The sequence below is a fragment of the Chiloscyllium punctatum genome, chromosome 40 (assembly GCF_047496795.1).
Source record: "Chiloscyllium punctatum isolate Juve2018m chromosome 40, sChiPun1.3, whole genome shotgun sequence".
Lineage (NCBI taxonomy): Eukaryota > Metazoa > Chordata > Chondrichthyes > Orectolobiformes > Hemiscylliidae > Chiloscyllium > Chiloscyllium punctatum.
The window spans coordinates 64,678,526-64,702,497 of NC_092778.1; the positions used below are offsets into that span (position 1 = coordinate 64,678,526).

General features: G+C 40.0%; 1 protein-coding gene across 1 annotated transcript; it reads left to right on the forward strand.

The window, feature by feature from the left end:
- The first annotated feature begins 510 nt into the window (after positions 1-510).
- Positions 511-23,005, forward strand: rsl1d1 (ribosomal L1 domain containing 1). The gene is made up of 8 exons (XM_072560133.1): positions 511-559; positions 5,195-5,334; positions 7,074-7,212; positions 8,001-8,149; positions 13,955-14,056; positions 17,031-17,124; positions 17,962-18,096; positions 21,579-23,005. The coding sequence occupies exons 1-8, from the start codon at positions 536-538 to the stop codon at positions 21,774-21,776; spliced, it is 981 nt and encodes a 326-aa protein (XP_072416234.1). The 5' UTR covers positions 511-535; the 3' UTR covers positions 21,777-23,005.
- The last annotated feature ends 967 nt before the right edge of the window (positions 23,006-23,972 follow it).

The following is a 23,972-nucleotide window of genomic DNA, read 5'->3' on the forward strand; positions in this document are numbered from 1 at the left end:
CTCCTGTTCCAACAACATGGCAAGGGGAAACGTGGTGGGCCACTCCAGGCCCATTCTGAGCAGTTTCCTCATTTTGGCACACTTTCCTCATTCCTGAAGATGGGCTCATGCCCAAACTGTTGATTCACCTGCTCCTTGGATGCTGCCTGACCTGCTGCGCTTTTCCAGCAACACATTTTCAGCCGCATTCTGAGCAGTTAACCAAGAGGGACTGTAAAGTTGAACTTTTTAAAAAAAATTTTCTGCCTTTAAATTCTAAATTTTGGTTTATTTTCCTGTGTTTTAAGATGGCACCCAGAGCCAGAGAATGACGACACTATACAATACTTTTCACTGTATTTTGTAACAAAATTGATCTGGCAATAAATAAATCAAATCAAAGCTGCATAGGCCTATCTCCAGCTGCAGAACCGCCTGTCTCCAGTTGGTGTCGCCCGCGAGCTCACTCTGTCCCCTCCAGCGGCTGTTGATAAAGTTTGTTGTTGAAATTTGTGCGGCTGCGCAGTCGGGAGCGGCCTCGCCGAGCGTGGGCAAGATGGCGGCGTTGGATGGCGAGCAGGTAACGGCCGCCGTGAGCGTCCCCCCCCAGCACCCTCGGTGTGAGCGCTGCAGTCTCCTCCGTGGCTGGTGGTTCCCTCAGTCCTGGTCTGGGGGAGATCGAGTGTGTACCCGCGGGCTCGGGGCCTGTGCTGTGTGGGCCCGGGGTCTCGCGTGGTCCCTCGGGCCCGGGGTCTCGCGTGGTCCCTCGGGCCCGGGGCCAGCCTGGGGTCGGCCGCGGTGACGGGCCATGAGATCGTGGCGGTCGGGCAGATTGAGAAACCCTTTTGAGGCAGCATCTGTCTATACCGGGTTGGAACTTTATAAAATGCCGTTTCTGCCTCAGCTGCTGTTCGTGTCCGGCCCTGGGCACCGCTCTCCGGGGAAGGCGAAGGCTTTAGAGAGAGAAAGGGTTCGGCGGGAAGGCAAGCGAATGTACGCAGGAGAAAGTTAAAAATCACCCAACACCAGGTTATAATCCAACAGGTTTGTTTGGAAGCACCACCTTTCAAACGCTGCTCCTTCATCAGGTGGTTGTGAAGCAGAACCATAATACACAATTTATAGCAAAGGATTACAGTGTCATCTAGGTTTGATCGATACATCATTTCAGCTGAATGAGACTGAACTTTTGCTATAAATTCTGTATCTTATGGTCCTGCTTCACAACCACCTGATGAAAGAGCAGTGCTCTGAAAGCTAGTGCTTCCAAATAAACCTGTTGGACTATAACCTGGTGTTGGGTGATTTTTAACTTTGTCCATCCTAGTCCAACACCAGCTCCTCCTAATCGTACACTGGAGAGTTAGTGCAGACCTGATGGGCCAAATGGTCTCCTTAACACCTCTGACATTTCATTGGAATGATGTGATGCTCCGGTGTTGGACTGGGGTGCACAAGTTCAGAAGTCGCGTCACCTGACGAAGAGGCCACTTCACCTGACAAAGGAGCAGTGCTCCAAAAGTTTGTGATTTCAAATAAACAGTGTTGTACTGTGACCTGGTACGATGCAACTTCTGATTCTGTGGGAAAACATCACAAAAGTGCGAGTTGATGGTGGAGAAGTATTCTCACTGGACTATTAGTTCAGAGACCGAGACTGTGTTCTGGGAACCTGGGTCTAAATCACAATACTCCAGATTATTGAGTTTAAATTGGAAAAATAATCTGGAATTCAAAGTCTAATGATGATCTTAAAAACACATTTGGTTCCTTTAGGGAAGGAAATCTGCCATCCTTGCCTGGTCTGTCCTACGTTTGACTCCAGACCTCCTGCAATGTGGTTGATTCACACCTGCCCTCTGAAGTGGCTGAGCAATGCCCTTTTCCCTCCTTCAAACAATGAATCAGTTATCCCCCATGTTGAACACCCCAAGGAGGGAGCACTGAGGGTGACAAGGGTAGAGACAAACTCTGGGTGATGGCAGAGAGTGACAGAACCAACAATAGGGAAAACATTAAAATAAAATAAAGACCTGTGGATTCTGGTAATGAGACAAAAACAGAAATTGCTGGAGAAACTCAGCAGTCTGGCAGCATCTGTGGAGAGAAAGGAGAGTTAACTTTTCAAGTCCAATGATTATTTTTCAGAACAGTTCTGAAGAACAAATCAAGAGCAGTGAACTCGAAATGTTAACTCTTTTTCCATAGAATCCCTATCATGTGGAAGCAGGTAATTTGGCCCTTTTAAGTCCACATCGGCCCTCCGAAGGACATTCCACCCTCTAACCCTGAATTTCCCATAGTTAACCTACCTAACTGCACATCCCTGGACACTATGGGCAATTTCCCATTGGCAATTCACCTAACTTGCACATCTTTGGACTGTTGGAGGAAACCGGAGCACCTGGAGGAAATCCACACAAACACGGGGGAGAATATGCAAACTCCAGACAGACTGTTGCCCAAGGCTGGAATTGAACCTAGGTTCCTGGCACTGCGAGGCAGCAGTGCTAACCACTGAATCACCATGCCTTTCCTTAGCTGCTGCCAGACCTTCTGAGTTTCTTCACATTCTGCTTTTGTTTGAGAGGGAAAAATGTACTTGATCTCATCTTTAATTACATGCCTACTGCAGATGCATCAGTCTTTGAATGTATCAGTAAGAGTGACCAGCACTCTGACCTTGTGGAGATCAAGTCCCATCTTCCTGTTGAGGCTTTTCATCATGTTGTGTGGCACTACCATAAATGGAAGACACTTCAAACTTGAGGCTCATCGTCATGAGGTCCTATGGGCTACCATCAGCAGCAGAGTTGTATTCTAACACACTGTACAGACTCATGGCCTGACATATACCCCTCCCTACTATTAACATAGAATTTAGCCAAAGACCAACCTTGGTTCAATAAAGAGTAGGAGGGCATGCCAAGAGCACTACCAAAACATAAGGAGCGACCTGAATTAAACAACAGGATAAACTAATTGAGTAAACTATGCTATAAACCCAAAAGTATTTGTTTTTAGCTCCATTCAAACAAAAGATAGATAATTGATTAAGGAATAAATAAAGTAAAATAACAAACTGGCCAGATTACTGAACTGGTTTTCACAATGCGTTGTCCCAAAAACTTAGCTGATGGTTTTTCAGTTGATTTTGTGAAGGTGTTGATCAGGGTCACTTTTACAATTCACTCAGATAAAGGCAGTAATACATATTATTTAGTTTTCTATTCTCTGAGCTTCCAGGAGCTGCTTATTGGAACTTTCAAATCTTCAGGCTGTTGCATCAACAGCCGCATGACTTCTCACAGAAAGCACTGTCCCAATTCAAGCTCTGACAATTCCCTGACAAACTCACCATCTTCTTCACAAGATCCCAGGTACTTTTCAACATCTGACATTTGCTTGAGCATTAGGTTTGTTTCCAGATTTGTTGGAACTAAATTTCCAGGTATTAACCTCCTTAATAGCCAACTACTGCTATGTGTTTTCACCTAATGCTGTTCCCCAGTAATGAAACATCTGCAGGACCTTTTGATCAGGAACAAACCTGCATTTAACTTTCAGGCCTGACCTCATGAACAAACAAAAGCTTGTTTGGTTCATTTTCCTTCCATTACCCACAGTCTAAAAGTCATCTTTAATTCACAGTTCCCAGTTTAAGTTCCAAAGAAAAATGATAAGAGAATAAAAACTAATTAAAAATTAAGCAAGTGCCCCTGCTATGTTTAATCATAAATGGTATTGCGACAGTGAAACAACTTGCCGGAGTAGGCAACTCCACAAATATCTCCGTCCTCAATAATTGAGGAGGCCAACACATAAGTGCAAAAGGCTGGGACATTTACAATAATCTTCAGCCAGTAGTGCTGAGTGGTTACAGTAATCTGTCTTTGCCTCATCCAGGTGACCCCAACATCTCTCATGCCTGTCTTCAGCTAATTCAGTTCAATCCACATGACATCGAGAAAAAGCTGAAGGCTGAGAAATTGAGAACATCAGTTTAGTGACACAAAAGGGAGAAAAATTCCTTTATGCAGTAAGTGGTTAGGACCTAGATTTGGAATGTGCTGCCTGAGAGTTTGGTGGTGACTGATTCAATAGAGGCTGTTTTTGGGAAAAAATTATCTTCCACTGAAAACAGAGACAAAGCATTGGCTCAGTGTTTCTGCCATTTCTGAGTTTTCCATGATTACCTCGCCTTTTTCATCATCTAAACGGCTAGCATTTACTTTCACTATTCTCTTCCTTTTAATATACTTGCGGAGAGTTTGGTATCTGTGCTTAAACATTACTGTTGTTTACATGTAAGTGTTACTGTTTAAAAGAAGTTTCCACTCTGCAGACCTCTGAAGCCTGTATGCTGCTGCGGTTTTCAGAAAAAAGATCAATGCATTGGCATGCATGACCTGAGAGTGGCTGCACAGCTTAGTGGGGAACATTGATTGCAGGTTTCCTTCTCTGAAAGACATTGTTGAACCAGATGGATTTTTACAACAGTAGTGATTTCAGAGTCACCATCAACTAGCTTTTAATTTTAGCTTTATTAATTGGCAGAAGTTGAGCTCATGTCCCCAGTGCAGTCACCCAGATCTCAGATTATGAGTGACATTATCATTATACCATTAACGCTGTCACCTGACTTCCTTTTACAATGTGAATAAAAAGTGGTACATGATGAAAACCGAAAATTAAAGGAAATGCACGGGTCAGTCAACATCTGTAAAGAGATGGCAAGTTACTGCTACAAATGTGTACCCTCCAAAAAGGGCTCAATGAAGGCTGTACACTTGAAATATTAAACTTGGTATAATAATCAAATGGTGCATCTCAGTTCAGGGCAGAATGTGAGTTGCTGATGATGCTACCGGTGACCAACCAGCTTGCAACAGTCTCACTGTCCGTACTTGCACAAAACCTTGTCTGGTGACCTATTTGTATCTGGGAAATGTTAGTGTCCTCAGAGGAGTAGATGGAAGAAAAATACAGTAAAGTGATTTGCTAAGAATGGAAGTGATCACAGTACGTTATCAGAAAGTAAAAGCTCCAGGGCTTTGTTTATCTGTTTTTTGAATTTGAAACACCAAAGAGTATGTTTGCAGTTTTGAGACCACTGCATTAAATTCAGCAGTTCTCGAATGTTTCTTTCATGGAAAATTTGCTGGTGAATTTTATCCCAAAATATTTGTATTAATTTCCCTTCTCATTTCATCAGGTGGCTAAGGCTGTGAAGGCGCTGCAGGCATATGTGAAGAAAAACAGGAATGATGCAGAGCTATTCGTGAATGAAAATGAGAACATAATGCTGAACGTTACAGTATGGAAGATTCCAAATAAGGAGCAAACAATCAAAATGTAAGCCAATAGAAATAAAACAGGACATAAAAAATGCGCCAAGTTACTTGTAGTTTCTGTGACCACCTGCAAGATTTTGTAAAAATGTTGGAACAGTTTATGCTTTATTTCAAGCTGGTGAAACTTTGCTCTTTTGCCCCTTTACTCCTTTACCTTTAATGAAAAGTATATATGAGGAGAGAGAATCCCAAGCTGGTTGCTCATCCAAAACTTGTTTGCTTGTAGTATGGCATTCCTGCTTGGAGCAAAACCTTCCAGTGGCCATCTTCGGAACCAGACTCCACACTGCAGATAATGTCATCTTCATCTTGAAGGACAAACAATATGTATGAAGAGCTCTTGGGGGTGGATGGGGGAAGCAGAGACAAACTGAGCAGCTCAGGCACCATCTATGGAGAGAAATCAGTTAATGCTTCAAGTCCAGTGACCTCCCACCCCTTTCAGAGCCTTCAGAAGGCTCTCTGGACTTGAAAAATTAACTCTGTTGCTGTCTCCACAAAGGCTGCCAGACCTGTTGAGTTTCTTCAGCAATTTCTGTTTTTGTTTCAGATTTCCAGCATCTGCAATTTTTTAATTAACTAAGCAAGGAACTTGTTTACTTTTTTAAATTTGAGGTCTCATGCATGATAACAAAATCCATAGTTGGTTTGATTTAGGCTATCTAGATAGATCATTTATTTGTTTTTATACAACCTTAAGTGATTCTTGTATTCCCACCAGCTGCTCTGTAATGGTAATAGTTGTGGTCAAAGGGGATTTTCTTTGTTTGAACTAAGAACAGTTTAATTCGTCTTGAGAGGAGGAGAGTTTCACAGGAATGTGAAGTTAGAATTTAGTGGAATTGGCTGTAGATCACTTACTGAAATCTGCTGGATTTCACCCTGCTGAAGAAAAGTAGAGAGGAGACACTAGAGACTCTTGTCACAATTTTTTTTCAATTCACTCAAGGCATGCAAGCTATCTCATGAATTGAGTGGGAGCCTATTTGAAACCTCTGATCACAAATTACACATGTTGAGAATGTATTAGGAGGTCTCAAGATAAATGGCCTTTTTCTGCTCTTAACTTCAGTGTCCATACTTTGAGATAAAATTGTGCTTTGAAGAATGCTTAAGTTCATCAGGAACATCCAAAACAGACTTTTTAAAGTAAGTGGAGTTTGACAAATTTCATAAATGTAGTAAAGCAAGAAAAGTATGCTATATATGGATGTTTAGTAATATCTCAGGAAGCTTGTTTCAAAATTTCAGTGTATTGTGCAAGAAGAAATGTAGCAGCATGGGTGGAACATAAGAAGTAGGAGCAGGAGTAGGCCATCTGGCTGATCGAGCCTGCTCTGCCATTCAACAAGATCATAGCTGATCTTGTCATACACTCAGCTCCAATTACCTGCTTGCTCACCGTAACACTTAATTCCTTTGCTGTTCAAAAATCTATCTGTCTTTGCCTTAAAAACACTCAACGAGTTGGTCTCCACTTATTTAGTGGGCAGGGAATTCCACAGATTTACAACCCTTTGGGTGAAGAAGTTCCTCCTCAACAATGGAGAATTATTTGAGCAGCAAGAACCAGCAATTCACTTACACTTTGATTAGTGTACTATTGTGTCACTCTACAACTTGTTATTTAGAATTTTAATAATAATAATAATAATAGAGGAAACCAATGTTATTGGTTAATGTGGCTAATTTTTAACTTTGAACTCTGATGCTGAAGGGAGATTAATTTTATTTTTGCAGAAATCTGCCTCATGGAATTCGATCAGAATCGTACGAAGTTTGTCTCTTCACCAAAGACGAACCAAACGTGACTGCAGATCAAACAAAGAGATTCTATATAAAGCTTCTCAGCAAGCATGGCATTAAGAATATAACACAGGTAGGTTTCTAGTTTGGGCAAGTTATAAACTTGCTTTTAAAACTATTTTTGTGCATTTTATTTTCGCACTGTCCATTGTTCATATTCTGTGCACTAGTATTAGCTGATTGGAATTTGTGACATAGCATTAGCTATATTCTACCTTATCTTTGTGATTATCAGAGCATGGACAGGGAAAAATCTAAACAATTGTCTACTTAATTACCTGTTGTGCATTCCTGTCCCCATGAAGATTATGCATTTCCATATTACAGATTTTTGAGCTCCATGTCCAAAAAATGGGAAAGATTTCAATTCTGACTGTGCATCACTACCAATAAACAGACCCATTTTGACTCCCATTTTAGTTTTGATTTTAACTCTAGGTGGGGAATACAGTCTGTTCTCTCTTCCCCCAAACCACCCACGTAAAGACAAAAAGATGTTCTTTCTCTCTCTCTCTTACACTACACCTGTATGTTGTATTGTGATTTCAAAATTACTTTGAATTTATTCAGTTCTTCTTTTTTCTTTGATTTTAGACCTGTGTAATTTTTAAAAGCCATTCAAAATGTTCAATTTCTAAGTGATGTGCTTCTATTTCAATCTTTCATGGTAATGGTTCTTGAAAATGATTTGTTCAAATACAACTGCACATGTTGTCAAATAAATACGTTGAAATAAAAGGGGCTCAACCAGTGAAGCTCACTTACTGAGGATTTGATGAATTTATATATTAGTAAAGTCACATCTCCCATTGCTAGATTAGTAATCCAGTGAAAATATAATGATTTTGTTTCCTTTGTTAGGTCATTCCATATAAAACGCTGAAGACTGAATACAAGCCATATGAAGCAAAACGTCGTTTGTTGAGCAGTTTCAATCTGTTCTTGGCTGATGACCGAATAAGGCGACTTTTACCCTCTCATTTAGGCAAACATTTTTACACCTCTAAAAAGTAAGTCATGTAAATATATTGGTATAATTTTTTTTTCCTTACTGTGGTATTTCTTAAGAACTGTCCTGATGAGTGCAAGACCAAATACTTCAACAAAATACTTCCTCCAGCAGGACTGATGTTCTGTAAAACAAACAACCATTTCATTGCAAAGTTAATTTATAATCTTACAGTACAGAAGAGGTGCTTCAGCCCAACAAATTTCCACTGCCCATAATATACCACTTTACCACACTAGCCCCATAGCCTTGAATGTTATGATATTTCAAATACTCATCCAAGTGCTTTTTAACAGTTGTGTGGTTTCCTGCCTCAACTATCCTCTCGGATACAATCACCACCCCACTACAACCAAGGAAAAATATTTTTCCTTGAATATCCTCTAAACCTCCTGCCTTTCACTTAAAATTATGCCTCTTGTTAATGACCCTTCAGTTAAAAGAAAGAGCTGCTTTCTCTCCACGCCCCTCAAGAGGTTACCTTAACCATCTCTACTCCAAAGTAAACAACCTGACTTCTCCAGCCTATCTTCATTGCTAAACTGCTCCATCCCAGGCAACATCCTGGTGAATCTCCTCCGCACCTGCTCCAATGCAATCACATCCTTCATATAATGTGACCAAAATTGCACAGACTACTCCAGCTGCAGCCTAACCAAAGTTGTTGGCAATTCTGATATGGCCTCCCTGTTTTTAAAATCTATGCCATAACTGGAAGAGGCAGCATCCCTATGCTTTCTTATACCCAACTTAACTACCCTGTCCAGCCACCTTCAGGGATCTGTTGAAAGGCACCCCACTGTTCCTCTGTTCTGCTTAGCTTCCTAGTGCCCTGCCATTCATTGAGTACTCTCTTGTCTTGTTCCTTCTTCCAAAGTGCACCACCTCACATTTGTCAGGATTAAATTCCATCTGCTACTGACCAATCCCTTCATATTGTCCTGTAACCTAACACCGTCCTCTTCACTGTCAACCACCCAGGCAATATTTGTATCAACCGGAAACTTACTTATCATACTCATCTACATCGTTTATGAAAATCACAAACAGTAGGGGACCCAGCACCCATTTCTGTAGTACACCAATGCACACCAGGCTCAAGTCACACAAATAGCTTTCTGCCATCATTCTCTGTCACCTGTCACCAAGCCAGTTTTTGATGTAACTTCCATGTCCTTTTTTCTTTATAGTTTCCCATGTGGTACCTTGTCAATGCTGTACCCTCATTCACATGCTTGAGCACCACCTCAAAATTCCACAAACCCATGCTGACTATCCCTGATCAAACTGTACCTCTTTAAATGATTATTTTTCTCCTTCATAGAATCCCTACAGTGTGGAAACAGGCCATTTGGCCCAAGAGGTCCACAGCAACCCTCCAAAGAGTAACCCACCCAGACCCATTCCCCGACTCTATTACTCAATATTTCCCCTGACTAATGCATCTAACCTACACATCCCTGAATACTATGGGCAATTTAGCATGGCCAATTCACCTAACCTGCACATCTTTGGACTGTGGGAAGAAATCAGAGCATGCAGAGGAAACCCACACAGACACTGGGAAGAATGTGTAAGCTCCACACAGACAGTCGCCAGAGGCTGGAATCGAACCTGGGACCCTGGTGCTGTGAGGCAGCAGTGCTAACCATTGAGCCACAGTGCACCCAGTACTTTGCCTACCACTGATTTAGACTCATTGCCTATCTGTGCAATGAGTCTAACTTATAAAGTAGAATCACATTACCTGCTGTCTGGTACCTCCCCACTGGCCAGGGGCAATTTAAAAATTTGGATCAGGACCTCAGTAATTTCCTCTCACTTTTTACTGAGGTTTTTTTTAAGTAAATTATACCAAAAATGCTGTTCACTGGTGTTCAGTTATCCCAAAGCATAAGATCTAATTCCTCTAAAAAAGGATGGTGATTGTGGTTGGAGGCCAGTCATCCTAGTCCCAACACATCACTCCAGAATTTTCTCAGGGTAGTGATCTAGGCACAATCTTCAACTGCTTCATCAATGACCTCCTTTCATGAGGCTGAAAGTAGGATTGAGTGTTAATAATTACTCCGTGTTCAGTGCTATTTGCAACTCATCAGGTACTGAACCAGTGCATGGCTGAATACAACACCTAGACAATAAATGGCAAGTAACATTGACACCTCATAAGTGCCAGGCAAAATCCGTCTCACAATAGGAGAGAACCTATCCAATTCCCTGTGACATTCAGCAGTACTGCTGTTGTTGAATCTCTCGCTATCAATATCCTAGGGAGTCACCATGAACTAGAAACTAAACTGAATTGACCATACAAATAGAACATAGATCGTTACAACGCAGTACAGGCCCTTCGGCCCTCAATGTTGTACTGACCTGTGAAACCTATCTGAAGGCGATCTAACCTATACTATTCCATTTTCATCCATATGTCTATCCAGTGACCATTTAAATGCCCTTAAAGTTGGCAAGTCTACCACTGTTGCAGCCGGCTGTTCCATGCCCCTTCTACTCTCTGAGTAAAGATACTGCCTTCAATTTAAAGCTATGTCCCAGCATGCTAGCATCACCATCCGAGGAAAGAGGCTCCCACTGTCCACCCTATCTAACCCTCTGATTATCTTATCTGTCTCCATTAAGTCACCTCTCAACCACCTTCTCTCTAACGAAAACGGCCTCGTGTCCCTCAGCCTTTCCTTGTAAGACCTTCCGTCCATACCAGACAACATCCCAGTAAATCTCCTCTGAACCCTTTTCAAAGCTTCCACATCCTTCCTATAATTTGGTGACCAGAGCTGTATGCAATACTCCAAGTGTGGCTGCACCAGGCTTTTGTACAGCTGCAGCGTGACCTCATGGCTCCGAAACTCAATTCCTCTACCAATAAATGCTAACACACCATATGCCTTCTTAACAACCCTATCGACCTGGGTGGCAACTTTCAGGGATCAATGTACGTGGACACCGAAATCTCTCTGTTCATCTACGCTACCAAGAATCTTACCATTTACCCAGATCTCTGCATTCCTGTTACTCCTTCCAAAGTGAAGCACCTCTCACTTTTCTACATTAAACTCCATTTGCCACCTCTCAGCCTAGCTCTGCAACTTACCTATGTCCCTCTGTAACCTGCAATATCCTTCAGCACTATCCACAACACTACTGACTTTAGTGTCATCTGCAAATTTACTAACCCATCCTTCTATGCCCTCATAGAAGGGCATAAAAGTGACAAACAGTAGTGGTCCCAAAACAGATCCTTGCAGTACATCACTAGTAACTGAACTCCAGGATGAGCATTTTCCATCAACCAGCACTCTTTTTTTTCAGCTAGCCAATTTCTGATCCAAACTGCTAAATTACCCTCAATCTCATGCCTCCGTATTTTGCGCAATAGCCTACCGTAGGGAACCTCATCAAATGTCTTATTGAAGTCCACATACACCACATCAACCGCTTTGCCCTCCTCCACCTGTTTGGACACTATCTCAAAGAACTCAAGGTTTGTGAGGCACGGCCTACCCTTCACAAAGCAGTGTTGACTATCCTTAATCAACTTATTCCTCTCGAGATTATTATAAATCCTATCTCTTATAACCTTTTCCAATACTTTACCCACAACAGAAGTAAGGCTCGCTGATCTATAATTACCAGGGTTGTCTCTACTCTCCATCCTGAACAAGGGGACAAAATTTGCTATCCTCCAGTCTTCTGGCACTATTCCTATAAACAATCACAACATAAAGATCAAAGCCAAAGGTTCTGCAATCTCCTCCCTGAGAATTTCCCAGAGAATCCTTGGATAAATCTCATCCGGCCCAGTGGACTTAACTATTTTCACACTTTCCAGAATTGCTAACAATTGTGAACCTCAATCCCACCTAGTCTAGTAGCCTGTATCTCGGTATTCTCCTTGACAACATTGTCTTTTTCCAGTGTGAATACTGATGAAAAATATTCATTTAGCACTTCCCCATCTCTTCTGACTCCATGCACAACTTCCCACTACTATCCTTGATTGGCCGTAATTTTACTCTAGTCATTCTTTTATTCCTGATACATCTATAGAAAGCTGTTGTGGTTCTGATCTCCGAGCTGGTAATTTGTGTTGCAGACGTTTTGTCCCCTGTCTAGGTGACATCCTCAGTGCTTGGGAGTCTCCTGTGAAGCGCTTCACAGGAGGCTCCCAAGCACTGAGGATGTCACCTAGACAGTGGATGAAATGTCTGCAACACAAATTCCCAGCTCGGAGATCAGAACCACAACAACGAGCACCCGAGCTACAAATCTTCTCACAAACTTTGAATCTATAGAAAGCTTTAGGGTTTTCCTTGATCCTATCCGCCAATGACTTCTAAGGTCCCCTCGTGGATCTTGGCTCTCTCTTTAGGTCTTTACTGGCTAATTTGTAACTCTCAAGCATCCTAACTGAGCCTTCACATCTCATCCTAACATAAGTCTCCTCCTTTGTCTTGACAAGAACTTCAACTTCTTTAGTAAAGCATGGCTCCCTTGCTTGACAACCTCCTGCCTAACAGGTACACACTTATCGAGTACACACAGTGGCTGTTCCTTGAATAAGCTCCATATTTCAATTGTGCCCATTCTATGCATCCTAAATCTTGCCTAATCGTGTCATAATTTGCTCCCTCCACTACCTTCTCATAACAGTGTCTACCATGCACAATACATCTTGCAGCAACTCGTCAAACTTTGGCAGCACTGTTCAAACACATGACCTCTACCATTTTGAAGAACAAGAACAGCAGACATTTGCAAACCTCCATCTTCAGATCTTCTCCATCCTTACTTGAAACTGTTTTGCTGTTCCTTCATTGTGGAGCTCCATTCCTATAAGTAGTAGTTGCTGATATGTTATGGTAAAATGAAGCAGCAAATCTGCATATGGCAAGATTAATAAATACCTTTTAATGAAGTTTGTTGACAGATGGAAATTGACCAGGAAACTGATAAATCTGTTTCTTTCTGAATAGTGTCATGAAATCTTTAAAACAAGGGCAAGCAATAATTTTTCAACTGACATTATATTTTGTTTTGCACCTGTGCTCAGTAACATATTAAAATGTTAATCTACGTTATTCACTAAAATCTTGAGAGTTGAGTCTCCTGTCCCAGAGGTGATGTTATTACCACTGAGACTCATCTGGCTCCAAGTCAGTTGTTGAGTGAAAACAAAAAATGCTGGAGCTGATAGCTGGTCAGGCAACATCCATGGAGAGAAAGCAAGCTAACGTTTTGAGTCTAGATGACTCTTTGTCACAGGGCCAGAGTCATCTAGGCTGGAAACGTTGGCTTGTTTTCTCCCCATGGATGCTGCCTGATTTGCTATGATCTCCAGCACTTTTTGTTTTTCAGTTCAGATTCCAGCATCTGCAGTAATTTGCTCTTATCAAGTTACTTGTTGTTGATTTGGAGCCATGCATAATTTCCATTCCTTAGATGCAGGTATATAATGGTTGTTGCCATCTTGATTATGTAGGCAGCCGCATAAGTAAATGTGTGGTGAAATTCTTGTGACTCTCCCATTCTAAATTCAGTTAGTTAGTGTGCAAGGGTGATTGGTACTTGCATTGCAGAAGGTGTTCTTTCTGAAGTTAATATGCAAGTTAGAAAATCACAGAAACATATTAATAGTGGTTGCATGAGCTCATTTGGAAAACCTGTAGCTGTCTTGTCTGTTAATCCTGTCAAACTTTTAATGCAGTCTTTGTGAGCAGTGTAGCCATGCAATTTTTTGAGCATTTTCTTGTGTATTATCAGCTCATTTTATTTTGGTTTTTGTTTTCAGAGCACCTCTGTCGGTAAAGCTAACTTCAAGGAATCTTGCAAAAGATTTAAACAAATTAATCCAGGGTACAATCCTTTCCGTGAACAAGAAAGGCAGCTGTTAGTGAGTATTGAGGCACATCATTGCATCATGTGTTCTTTAAGTTTGAGAAGATCTGACTGTATTTTGCCTACTGAAAACACTTCCTTTTCGTTTGCAAAACATATCCAAATGGAGTTAACAAGTAAAAGAATGAAAGTTCCTACAGAAGTCTAAATTATGTGGACTTGTAAATTCCAGGTTTTGCTCTCAGCAAATCTAATGTTGCTAATTTTGAAAAAGGCCTTGTTTTTCTTCTTTGTTAATTTTACTTAAAGACTCTATCCTTCCAAATTTCTGAGGACAGCAGTTGCTGGGTATTTCTATTGCTCATATCTGAGTGCTCGTGCTGCCATGACCATGCAAGTATGTGTACTTGCTGCACAGCACAGCTTATTTAATCACAACCATGCTTTGATACCAGTGCTTTGTTTAGTTCTACACACGTCTGTGAACAAAGTGATCAGCTGCTCTTTTAGCTGACACGTGGTTTCCTCTATTTGTCAGCAATTTAAAATTAGACTCTTGATTTGAAATGTCAGCGAACAGAGCAGTATTCTTATCATTTTCAGGATCAGTTTTTTCAGGAATAACTATTAAGTGGTTTTTAAAAAAAAGCAGGACTCAAAAAAAAAAAGGCCTGATCTAACACTTGTGAATAGGAACAGTGAGTTCTCTGGCAAAAGTGATGTAATTAAACAGAATAAGCAGCTAGTCATGTTGAAGTATTCTGACAGAATGAAAACTAGGCATTTTAAAGCAATTAATTCTTCAAAGCATAAAATAAAGTTTGAGGTATATATATAGGATTACGGTAGAAACTGAAATTGATTTCTCCATTAATAATTTTAATTTTTAAGTTTAATGATCTCTAATTATGTACTCATTGGACCATTGAGTCCATGATCATGCTGCAAGGTGTAATTTTTTCACTTCCTTCGAATCGTGCAATACGTAAGAGGCCTTTAGGCCCATTGCATCCACATCATAAAAAACACAAACTCTACACTAGTCCATCTTTCCAGCACTTGGCCCATAGCCTTGAATGTTATAACATTTCAAGTGCTCATTTAACTACTTTTTAAAGGCTGTGAGGTTTCTGACTTCAGCTACCTTCCTAAACAGTGCATTCCAAATTTCCAGTATCCTCTGGGAGAAAAAAACTTGTCCTCAAACCTTCTGCCTTTCAACTTAAAGTTGTGTTCCGTTGATCCTTCAATTAACGGGAGGGGAAGGGCCACAACACACTGCAGCACACCAGAACTACAAAAGGAGGAAGAGGAACACCTATACAAAGTATTCGCCAAAAACGGATACCCTCGCAATTTCATCAACAGATGCCTAAGGGAGAGACAACGGAACGAGGACATGCCGCAACCCAAAGGACTAGCCACACTACCATACATCAGGAGCATTTCTGAACTGACAGCCAGACTACTGCGACCACTAGGACTCATAACAGCACACAAACCAACAGCCACGCTCAGACAACAACTCACCAGAACAAAGGACCCGATACCCAACATGAGCAAAACTAATGTAGTGTACAAAATCCCATGCAAGGACTGCACAAAACACTACATCGGACAAACAGGAAGACAGTTAACGATCCGTATACACGAACACCAACTAGCCACAAAATGACACGACCAGCTATCCTTAGTAGCCACACACACAGACGACAAGCAACATGAATTCGACTGGGACAACACTACCATTATAGGGCAAGTCAAACAGAGAACAGCCAGGGAATTCCTAGAGGCATGGCACTCATCCACAGACTCTATCAACAAACACATCGACCTGGACCCAATATACCGGCCACTACAGCGGACAGCTCGAACTGACAACCGGAAGCGGCAGAGACAGGCCACTATAAATGCCGGAAGAAACAGCACAGAAGCGCTTCACAGGAGGCTCCCAAGCACCGAGGATGTCACCTAGACAGGCGACGAAACGCTTGCAAGACAAATTCCCAGCTCGGCGAACAGAACCACAACAACGAGCACCCAAGCTACAAATCTTCTCCCAAACTTTGAAATCCTTCATTAAGGATAACTTTTGCAGTAAGACTAAAAGTTTAGAGGGATATGTTCACATTAGATCCCTGATTCCTGATTGTCTGGAAACTGAGCGACTTAAGCATAGAATGTCTAAGGATGACTTTTGGATTTCTCTGTTTAACTAAGCGTGTGCAGATTCCAGTGTTTAATGTTTTACTGAATTAAAGGCACTGTGTAAATGCAAATTGGTGGTACTAACAGGACTAAACATTCAGTTTCAGAGAAGTAATAACAATTAATCATAGTTTTGACATTGTCACGACAAAATCTGATCCAGTTCTGTATTTTTATTTCACCTGAATTGATTGTCTGATTGTTGGTTTGATAGTTGCCTGGTAATTTTGTTTTTCAATTCAGTGAAGTGCTGCTGACTACAATAGCAGAAACTAATGACTAGTGGGGTCGTAATAAGGTTCAGCAATCTCAGTAACCTGTATATTTTTAAAAACATGTCTGTTACCAGTCAATTCCTGAACATCCAATTTAGCTGTGGAGCCACATTAATGCTGTATTGTGCTTTCAATCAGTCAGTGCTAACTAAATTACTTACTCCAAGCTTCTAGCCAGCCTGTCTATTTCTCTACAACCTGGCTGAAGACTTCACTGTTCTATGCTGACATGATGGCCTTGAACCTTGGACAACTTTTGGATTATTTTTCATTTCTGATCAACATCAGACATTGTGCCCTGGAAATTTAAACAGATTGTAGGTATTGTTTGAATTACCAGATGGTAATTTCAGAAATACTAATTGCTCATTATTGGCTCAATGTGACTTTGCAAAACTGAAAAAAATCCATATGGTCTTGACAGCAGAGTTGGTTACATTAAGTAACTTTAGGGAAAATTAAGTGTAAGAGATTTCATGGTTTGTTATTATTTGTGTGAAAGATGCATGTGTAATTTCCTGGTGTGTTTTCTGCTTTTTTTTCCAGCACCACCATTGTAGCTCATACTGGAATGAAGCCACAGGAAGCCGTGGAAAATGTTACTGCAGCTGTTCGTGTTATTGCACAAAAGTTGCCCATGGTATGTAGGAAATTGTACCCTTGTTGGGAATATAAATGATCACGTGTACGCATGTAACTATCCTTTGAACTGCATGTACACCACACCTAGGATGATTTTGACTTATTACTTCAACTGTCATCTTTTCTTTGTTTTGCCCTTCCTCCAACTCCCCTCTCTTGCAGTAATTAGCAATTTTTGTTTTGTTCTTTTCGTATAGACTTTGTAGGTTGTTGTAAGTGACGGAAAGTCTGGGTTTAAAACAAAAGTTTCCAGTTCAGTAGTGAAATCTGTAAAGTACTAAAGTAAATGAGATCCATAAAGCCAAGAAAAAAGAAATTCCAAAACGCCTCACAGAAAAGGAATTGAGCATCAGGAATTTATATTTTAAAACTATTACTGTAATAATCAAATCCAAAGACAATGTAAAATTAAGCATATCTTAAGAGACAAAACAACTAATGGTGATTAACTTTTACCTATTGTTAACTCTAAACCTCTGTTTTGAACTTTACTACAAACCCAGGTGCCATGACATTTTGAGAGAGTTTTCACCATGTATCACTTGTTTTGAGAGAACTCATAAAATTTAGCAATAGTTCTCCTGTTTTTGACATAATTTCCTATCCTATTATTTTTGTTTAACACAGTCACAAATATGGTTACAAATTGTTGCTTTGTGAATTTGCTAAACTGATCATGAAAATATGGGAAATATATTTTTACAGTGTTTGTTAAGGGGAGATAATTGATTTTTATTTGTCTTCTCATTAGTAGGATCTGCTGAAATGTTGTAAAGTTAAGCCTAATTTATTTCTGATGAAGTTGTCCCAATAATGTTTTCTTTTCTGGTGGCAGCAATGGAAAAATGTGAAAGTTCTTCACTTGAAAACACCAGCTTCTGTTGCTCTTCCCATTTATGCATCTGGGATGCAGAACCTTCAGGATCTTCAGCAAAGTTTTCCAGAGTCTCTCAACAAACAGCACAAAGCAGTAAGTAAACAACATTCATATTTTTTATAAGAACAGTTACCATATATGTTCATTTGAAATGCAGTAAAGACAACTTTGCTTTTACAAACATTTGCACTGATACAGCATCTTCAACATCAATAATATAAAAAGCATGGAGAGGGCTGAGGCTTGAGAAGCTGGATGCCAAACCAGACATTGAAAAGACTTGCTTTACATAAGTTTAACTGCCTATGCAGTAGATCTGAAGTAATGGTTGTGTGAAAAATTTTAGCTAATTTGCACAAAGCGCAGTCCCACAAGCAAACATGAAAGAAATGACCAGAGAATTTGTTATCATGCCTTGTTGAAGAATAAATACCAGCTAAGGCATCAAAACAACTCCTGTTTTCCTTTTTGAATGGCAGGTAATGCCTATCAGACAGGGCAACTGGGGTCTTGGTCTAATATGTCGTCCATAAGATGACATTTCTGTCATTGCAGCATTTCCCTTGTGATTTCATGAAAGTGTCAGTCACGATGATGTGTGATTGGGCTTTAATGGTAGGAGGGTTGTGATAGTGGTAAGTATTAGAGTGGATATGAAGTTGAATAGGATGTCAAAATGAAAATTGTCTTGGTCAGCCTGAGACACCATCCAGCGTAGTAGAGAGAATTCAAGGCAAAGGTATGGAGCTTGTAATACTTTTCCTAATATTTAACAACACGGAATAGTGATGCTAGATAAAAAGGTTACAGTGGTGCTGGTGTGCAGCTGGGCATTGATGATACCCAGCTCCTCCACATATCTGATTGCTTGTCTGAAATAATGCAGTCGTAGATGAGTAATGACTGGGAAATGTTTACTATCAACTGTTCAAAATCATGCCAATTTGTTCATCAAGCTGTATTACACATTGAGTCATAGTTCTTAATAATAAGGCAGGGTGCCACCAGAGGAGAAAAGAAACTGGGATCTCTTGCTACCTTGATATGCTCCCCTATATGTGCAAAGATTTGTGTATTGACAATCAGCTTGCTGAGTCATACGAGGACCCACGGCAAAATTCACTTCCCTGAGTAGACCTTATCTTTCCAGTGAGGAATAGCCGGTTACCTTTGTACTTTGAAATTACTTCACTAATTCCATTTTAAGTGTCCATTGGGTAGTGTCCCTGCCTCTGATCCAGAAGCTCTAGATCCAGTGCCACTCTATGAATGATGCTTCCTTGGGCACCCAGTTCTAATGTGCTAAGTACATTGAGTATCAACTTGTGTAAATCCTTACAACATGTATCAGTGGCACGAGGTAAAAGAAAGATTCCTGGTCTGTCAAACAATGGAATGAAAGTTGGACTTTCCACCATCACTACAACATGCTTGAAAGAATGTACATTGCCACAGCAATTCTGACTCCTCAGGAAATCCATTTGACTAGACAGCGTGTGTGGATTATGGATTTAGAATATGTGTGAACAGACAGAGCCTGGCAAATTGGACTTGGTGTGCTCCTTGTTCCATCATAACAGTTACTCTCTTGAAATAAACAGAATAGCTGCAAACAAGGTTGTGCTTCTGCTGTAAAATGTCTGGATTATTGTTTTCAACTGTATGTTTCTAATGGCTTGCGCTGCATACATAAGCCACATGCAACCATGATCTGAAGATATTGTGATTTGTTAGTAATTACCATTGGATGGTTTAATAATAAATTTAGCCAAAAGTAAATTTGTGACAACAAGAGTAACTTGTTTGGGACATATTGTTGATCAAGGAGAGAAGTGTCGTCAAGGTCAGTGAATGTTAAGATTCTAATAGAATTCCCTAATAATAAAACTGAGTGAGAAATCAAGGTTTTAAGAACGTGGATTTTATTGGAAATTTGTACGTAATTTCAGCACAATAGCTGTACACCTTAACAATCGAAAGTTGTATGGTCAGCAGATGCTAAGCAACATTTGAGAAGCTGACAGCAATCTTAATAAATGAACCAGTGTCTGTCGCCCCTGACTTTTCCAGGCCTTTCCAAATGGCAATTGATGCAGGTGATTGGCACATTGGTGCTGTCTTGTTATGGGATACTAAATTGGGAATAGAGACACCAATGAGGTACTTTTCCAAGAAACTAAGCGTATATCAGAAGACGCACTTAACCATGGAAAAAGAGACTCTGAGGTTATTGTTGGCTCTTCAGCGCTTTGAGATCTGTATCAGACGTGGGAATAAGAGAGAGTGCTAATTTACACTGATCAAAATCCATCGGCCCTCATTGAAAAGTTTAATATTTAGAACGCCAGCCTATTCAGATGGAGTCTTGTTACAACCATTTAATATAAAGATTATTCATCTCACTGGAAAAGATATAATGTAGTTGCAGGTGCATTGTCCCAAATATTGAAATCAGTTAAAAGTTTAAGAAATACTAAGACTGTATTGGGGTAAGGGGGCATGGTAAGTCTTTTGTTTTATTGTTAGTCTATAGCTTGCTTTGTAATGAAACACTTTTTTGAAATGATGTTTCATTTCCTTAAGGCATTAAGGAATATGTCTTTTTATTTTTGGGCTTGCCAAAATTGTGAACTGAAATGAGAAAGGAATATCTTAAAACTAGTGTTTTGAAAGGATGGCTGCATGACTCCCATTGCAAGTATCATAAAAACTGTTTGAACAAATGTTAATTGAAGTGGTTGGAGCCAAATTAGAGATGTGATTCTGTATACGGATGCAGCTGGGTGGCAGTGAGTAGTTGATTGGTCTATGGAACAATGATCCTGCTGAATTTTATTTCTTCTGCATGTGTCACTGAAGTTCATGTGCAAACGTGACTTCCAGAAATTAATGCTGGAAATAGTGTTGGTGTGTCAGTTACCATGTGTGGATGTGGAGCTGTCAGACAGCTTCAAGGAGATGCTATTATATACAAGTGACTCGTTACCAATGACAAAGGCAATCCAATTGATATGTGACCTGTTGTCAGGTAATGGAACAACATGGATTCAGAAACAAGTTACAGAGAAAGGATTTGATTTCCACAAGCTTAGAAGTGGTCTCTCTCTTCTCTGCAGTCAAAACTCATTTTATACTAGAAGAAAATCAGTTAATCTTTCCTTTAGCAGTCACAATAAGCCACAACTTTTAATTGATAAATCAGAGACATCTTACAAATGATCCAGCCACCCTCTGGTGTTTGCAAGCCAGTGGAAGCATTTGGAAAAGAAAAGCCAGGAAGAAATATTTGGAATAGCAAGAACCAACTCAACAGAATTTGTCGACAAAGATTACTGAGCTATCTTTGCAGGTCTTCCCCACTGTCTTTGCATTCTCTGTGTTTGTGTGATGTAAAGGGGTTTATAAGGGAATTAGAGTATTATTTTATAATGTATATGACAGTTTATGACTATTTACCTTAATTGTAATACATAGTAATTCTTGTTCATTTCTGAAATTTAGTCTTTGCTTTCTAACAACTTCAGCCTGAAAAGCGAGTAATATCTCAAACTATTTTCACTATGAACATTTTTCAGAAGAAGCAGAAGAAGACAAAAGTTGTGAAATCAAAAATTCTGTCTACTGCTGTTAAACGTGTTCTTGTTAAGACAGTGGAGAAGAAGTCAAAAAAATCAAAACCTTCTATTGCCAAGAAACTCTCCACGGAGGAAGAAATACCACAGCTAGTTCCCATTGAAGAACAACCGGTCACAAAGAAGGCAAAATTGCAGTAAGTCATCCCCTATCTCCAGTCTGTCCCCACAATGAAGTGAGCCAAGGCTCCTTTTGAGATCTGCTACAGCGACATGGATGCATCAATTCTGGAACTTCGCCAGATGAAGGATTCCCTCGCTCATATCTCTCTCCTCTCCTTCCAAGGTTGTTTGGTTTTCTGATGTCATAATTATTTTTATTAAGTATTTTGGATTACCACCTCAATAAGTACAGTAAAATTCGTGTCATCCAGTACCATAGCAACCACAATGCTCCACGAGCCACAATCACTGGTATCCCCTCTGATCGCAAACTATTTTCTCTTTGAGATTGATTTGTTTATTCTGATTGAATTTGTGCTTATTTCTCCATCTTTAGCAAACACAGAATGCAATATAAATCTCTCTCTAACCAGCCAGAAAGTGGTACAAGAGGAACAAGGCAGCATGATGAGCGCTGTGCAGTATTTGTTTTCATGTCAGCAATTCCTTTCTCTGTTTTAAGGGGCTGTTTTCTCTACTATGCTTTATACACGGTGTCTTTGTTGTCTTTAACTATCAGCTCATCCTTCCTGAGACACTGAAATGCATCACAGCATAAGTCAATGCATTTCATTTCAACACCACCTCATTACTGTTGCTGTTGTAGTAACTCTCCACATATTTGTTTTATTTTTGGCATCATCTGTTCCTGATGTGTGCTGGATGACACAGATTTTACTCTGGTTTGTTTAATACGCCATTTTTGGACCTTTTTTTTCCCCCTGCTAAACGCACATTTCTGTGTCTGTGGGTGTTTTCACATATGGACGCAATTAATCGTAGCCATTATTGTGTTGTCTTAGGTTTCTACCTAATTAACTTTAAATATGATGTACTGTTGGATCCTGTTGAAGATGCTGGATAATTCTCAGAGCTGAACTTTGTAAAGGTTGCGGAAGATTTATGCTTTTCTTGTTGCTTTTAAATCACAGTTGTATGAAAAATGCACTCAGTCTCACTTGGCTTCTGCCAACCTTATAAACAGTCAAGAGAATTCTTAGCTGAGATGATACAATGAAGAGTAGAAAATTATAAGAATTTTAATTGTTCTCCCTTATATGAGCATGTGATTTTGTGTGCAACAGAGACACTTAACTGTGTAGTTAATTTAAAGTGAACTATTTGCCATTTATGGTAATGAAAATTGAGTTCTCTTATAAAACTGGTCAGAGAGGACATGTTGGTCTATTTAAGATTATATGTATTAGATGTCCTTACTAATTTTTTTTTTCTCTTTTGCTGAGCAAAAATTAAATGGAGAAAACCATACCACCCTGAAGCGAGTTAATGGAAATGAGAAGCCAGTTGGTAAGAAACAACAGAAATTAAAAAACAAAAAAAGGCAGAAAGCAGCGAAACAGAACACAGGAAACCAAGGACTACAAACTCCAAGTTCATGACGGAAATGCCTTCAGACATAAAACCATGAAATGAAAATCAATAATCCCTTATATGAGAGTACTGCACTGAAGGAAACTCTTTTTAAAAAAAAACACCACTGAAGTCAGTGGGAGAGAAATTTGTGAAGTCCCCACCAAAAGCTCCTAAACAAAAACAAAAGATTCTCTGGTCTGCTTGAGCCTTGGTGGCAGAAGCCAAGTGAGATTGAGTGCATTTTTCATACAGTGTATGATTTAAAAACAATTAGAAAAACATAAACCTTCTGCAACCGTTACAAAGTTCACCTTTGAGTATGGTGTAGATCCTTTCTTCAAAACTGGTAATTAATTCTTTGCTATTCCAAGTGGTTTGTCAAATACACATTGTGTTGATTCTTTTTGTTTAAATATACATGACGTTGTGTAATAATCTAAATGAGACCTGTTTGTTGATCACTGTGGTAACAATCCAAAGAAAGTGTCTCATCTGCAGCAGAATGGAAATTGTCACCAGTGCATCAATCATGAGAACTGAGGAATAAGATGCCAAGTTTAACAGCTTTATGAGCATAAATAGGAACAGGAATAACTAACTGTAACTAAAAGTAAAGTAAAAATAAAAAGGTTGCTGAGACCTTAATTTCTTTGTAAACTATGTCACCAGTTATCATGATCTCTAACGTCATAGTTTAGGTATTTGCCTTATTGTCTTATATTCTCCCTCAGTTATCCACCAGTTTCCAGCTAAATTGCTGGGAATTGACTTGTGATCATACAGCTGATGATAACTGTTCAC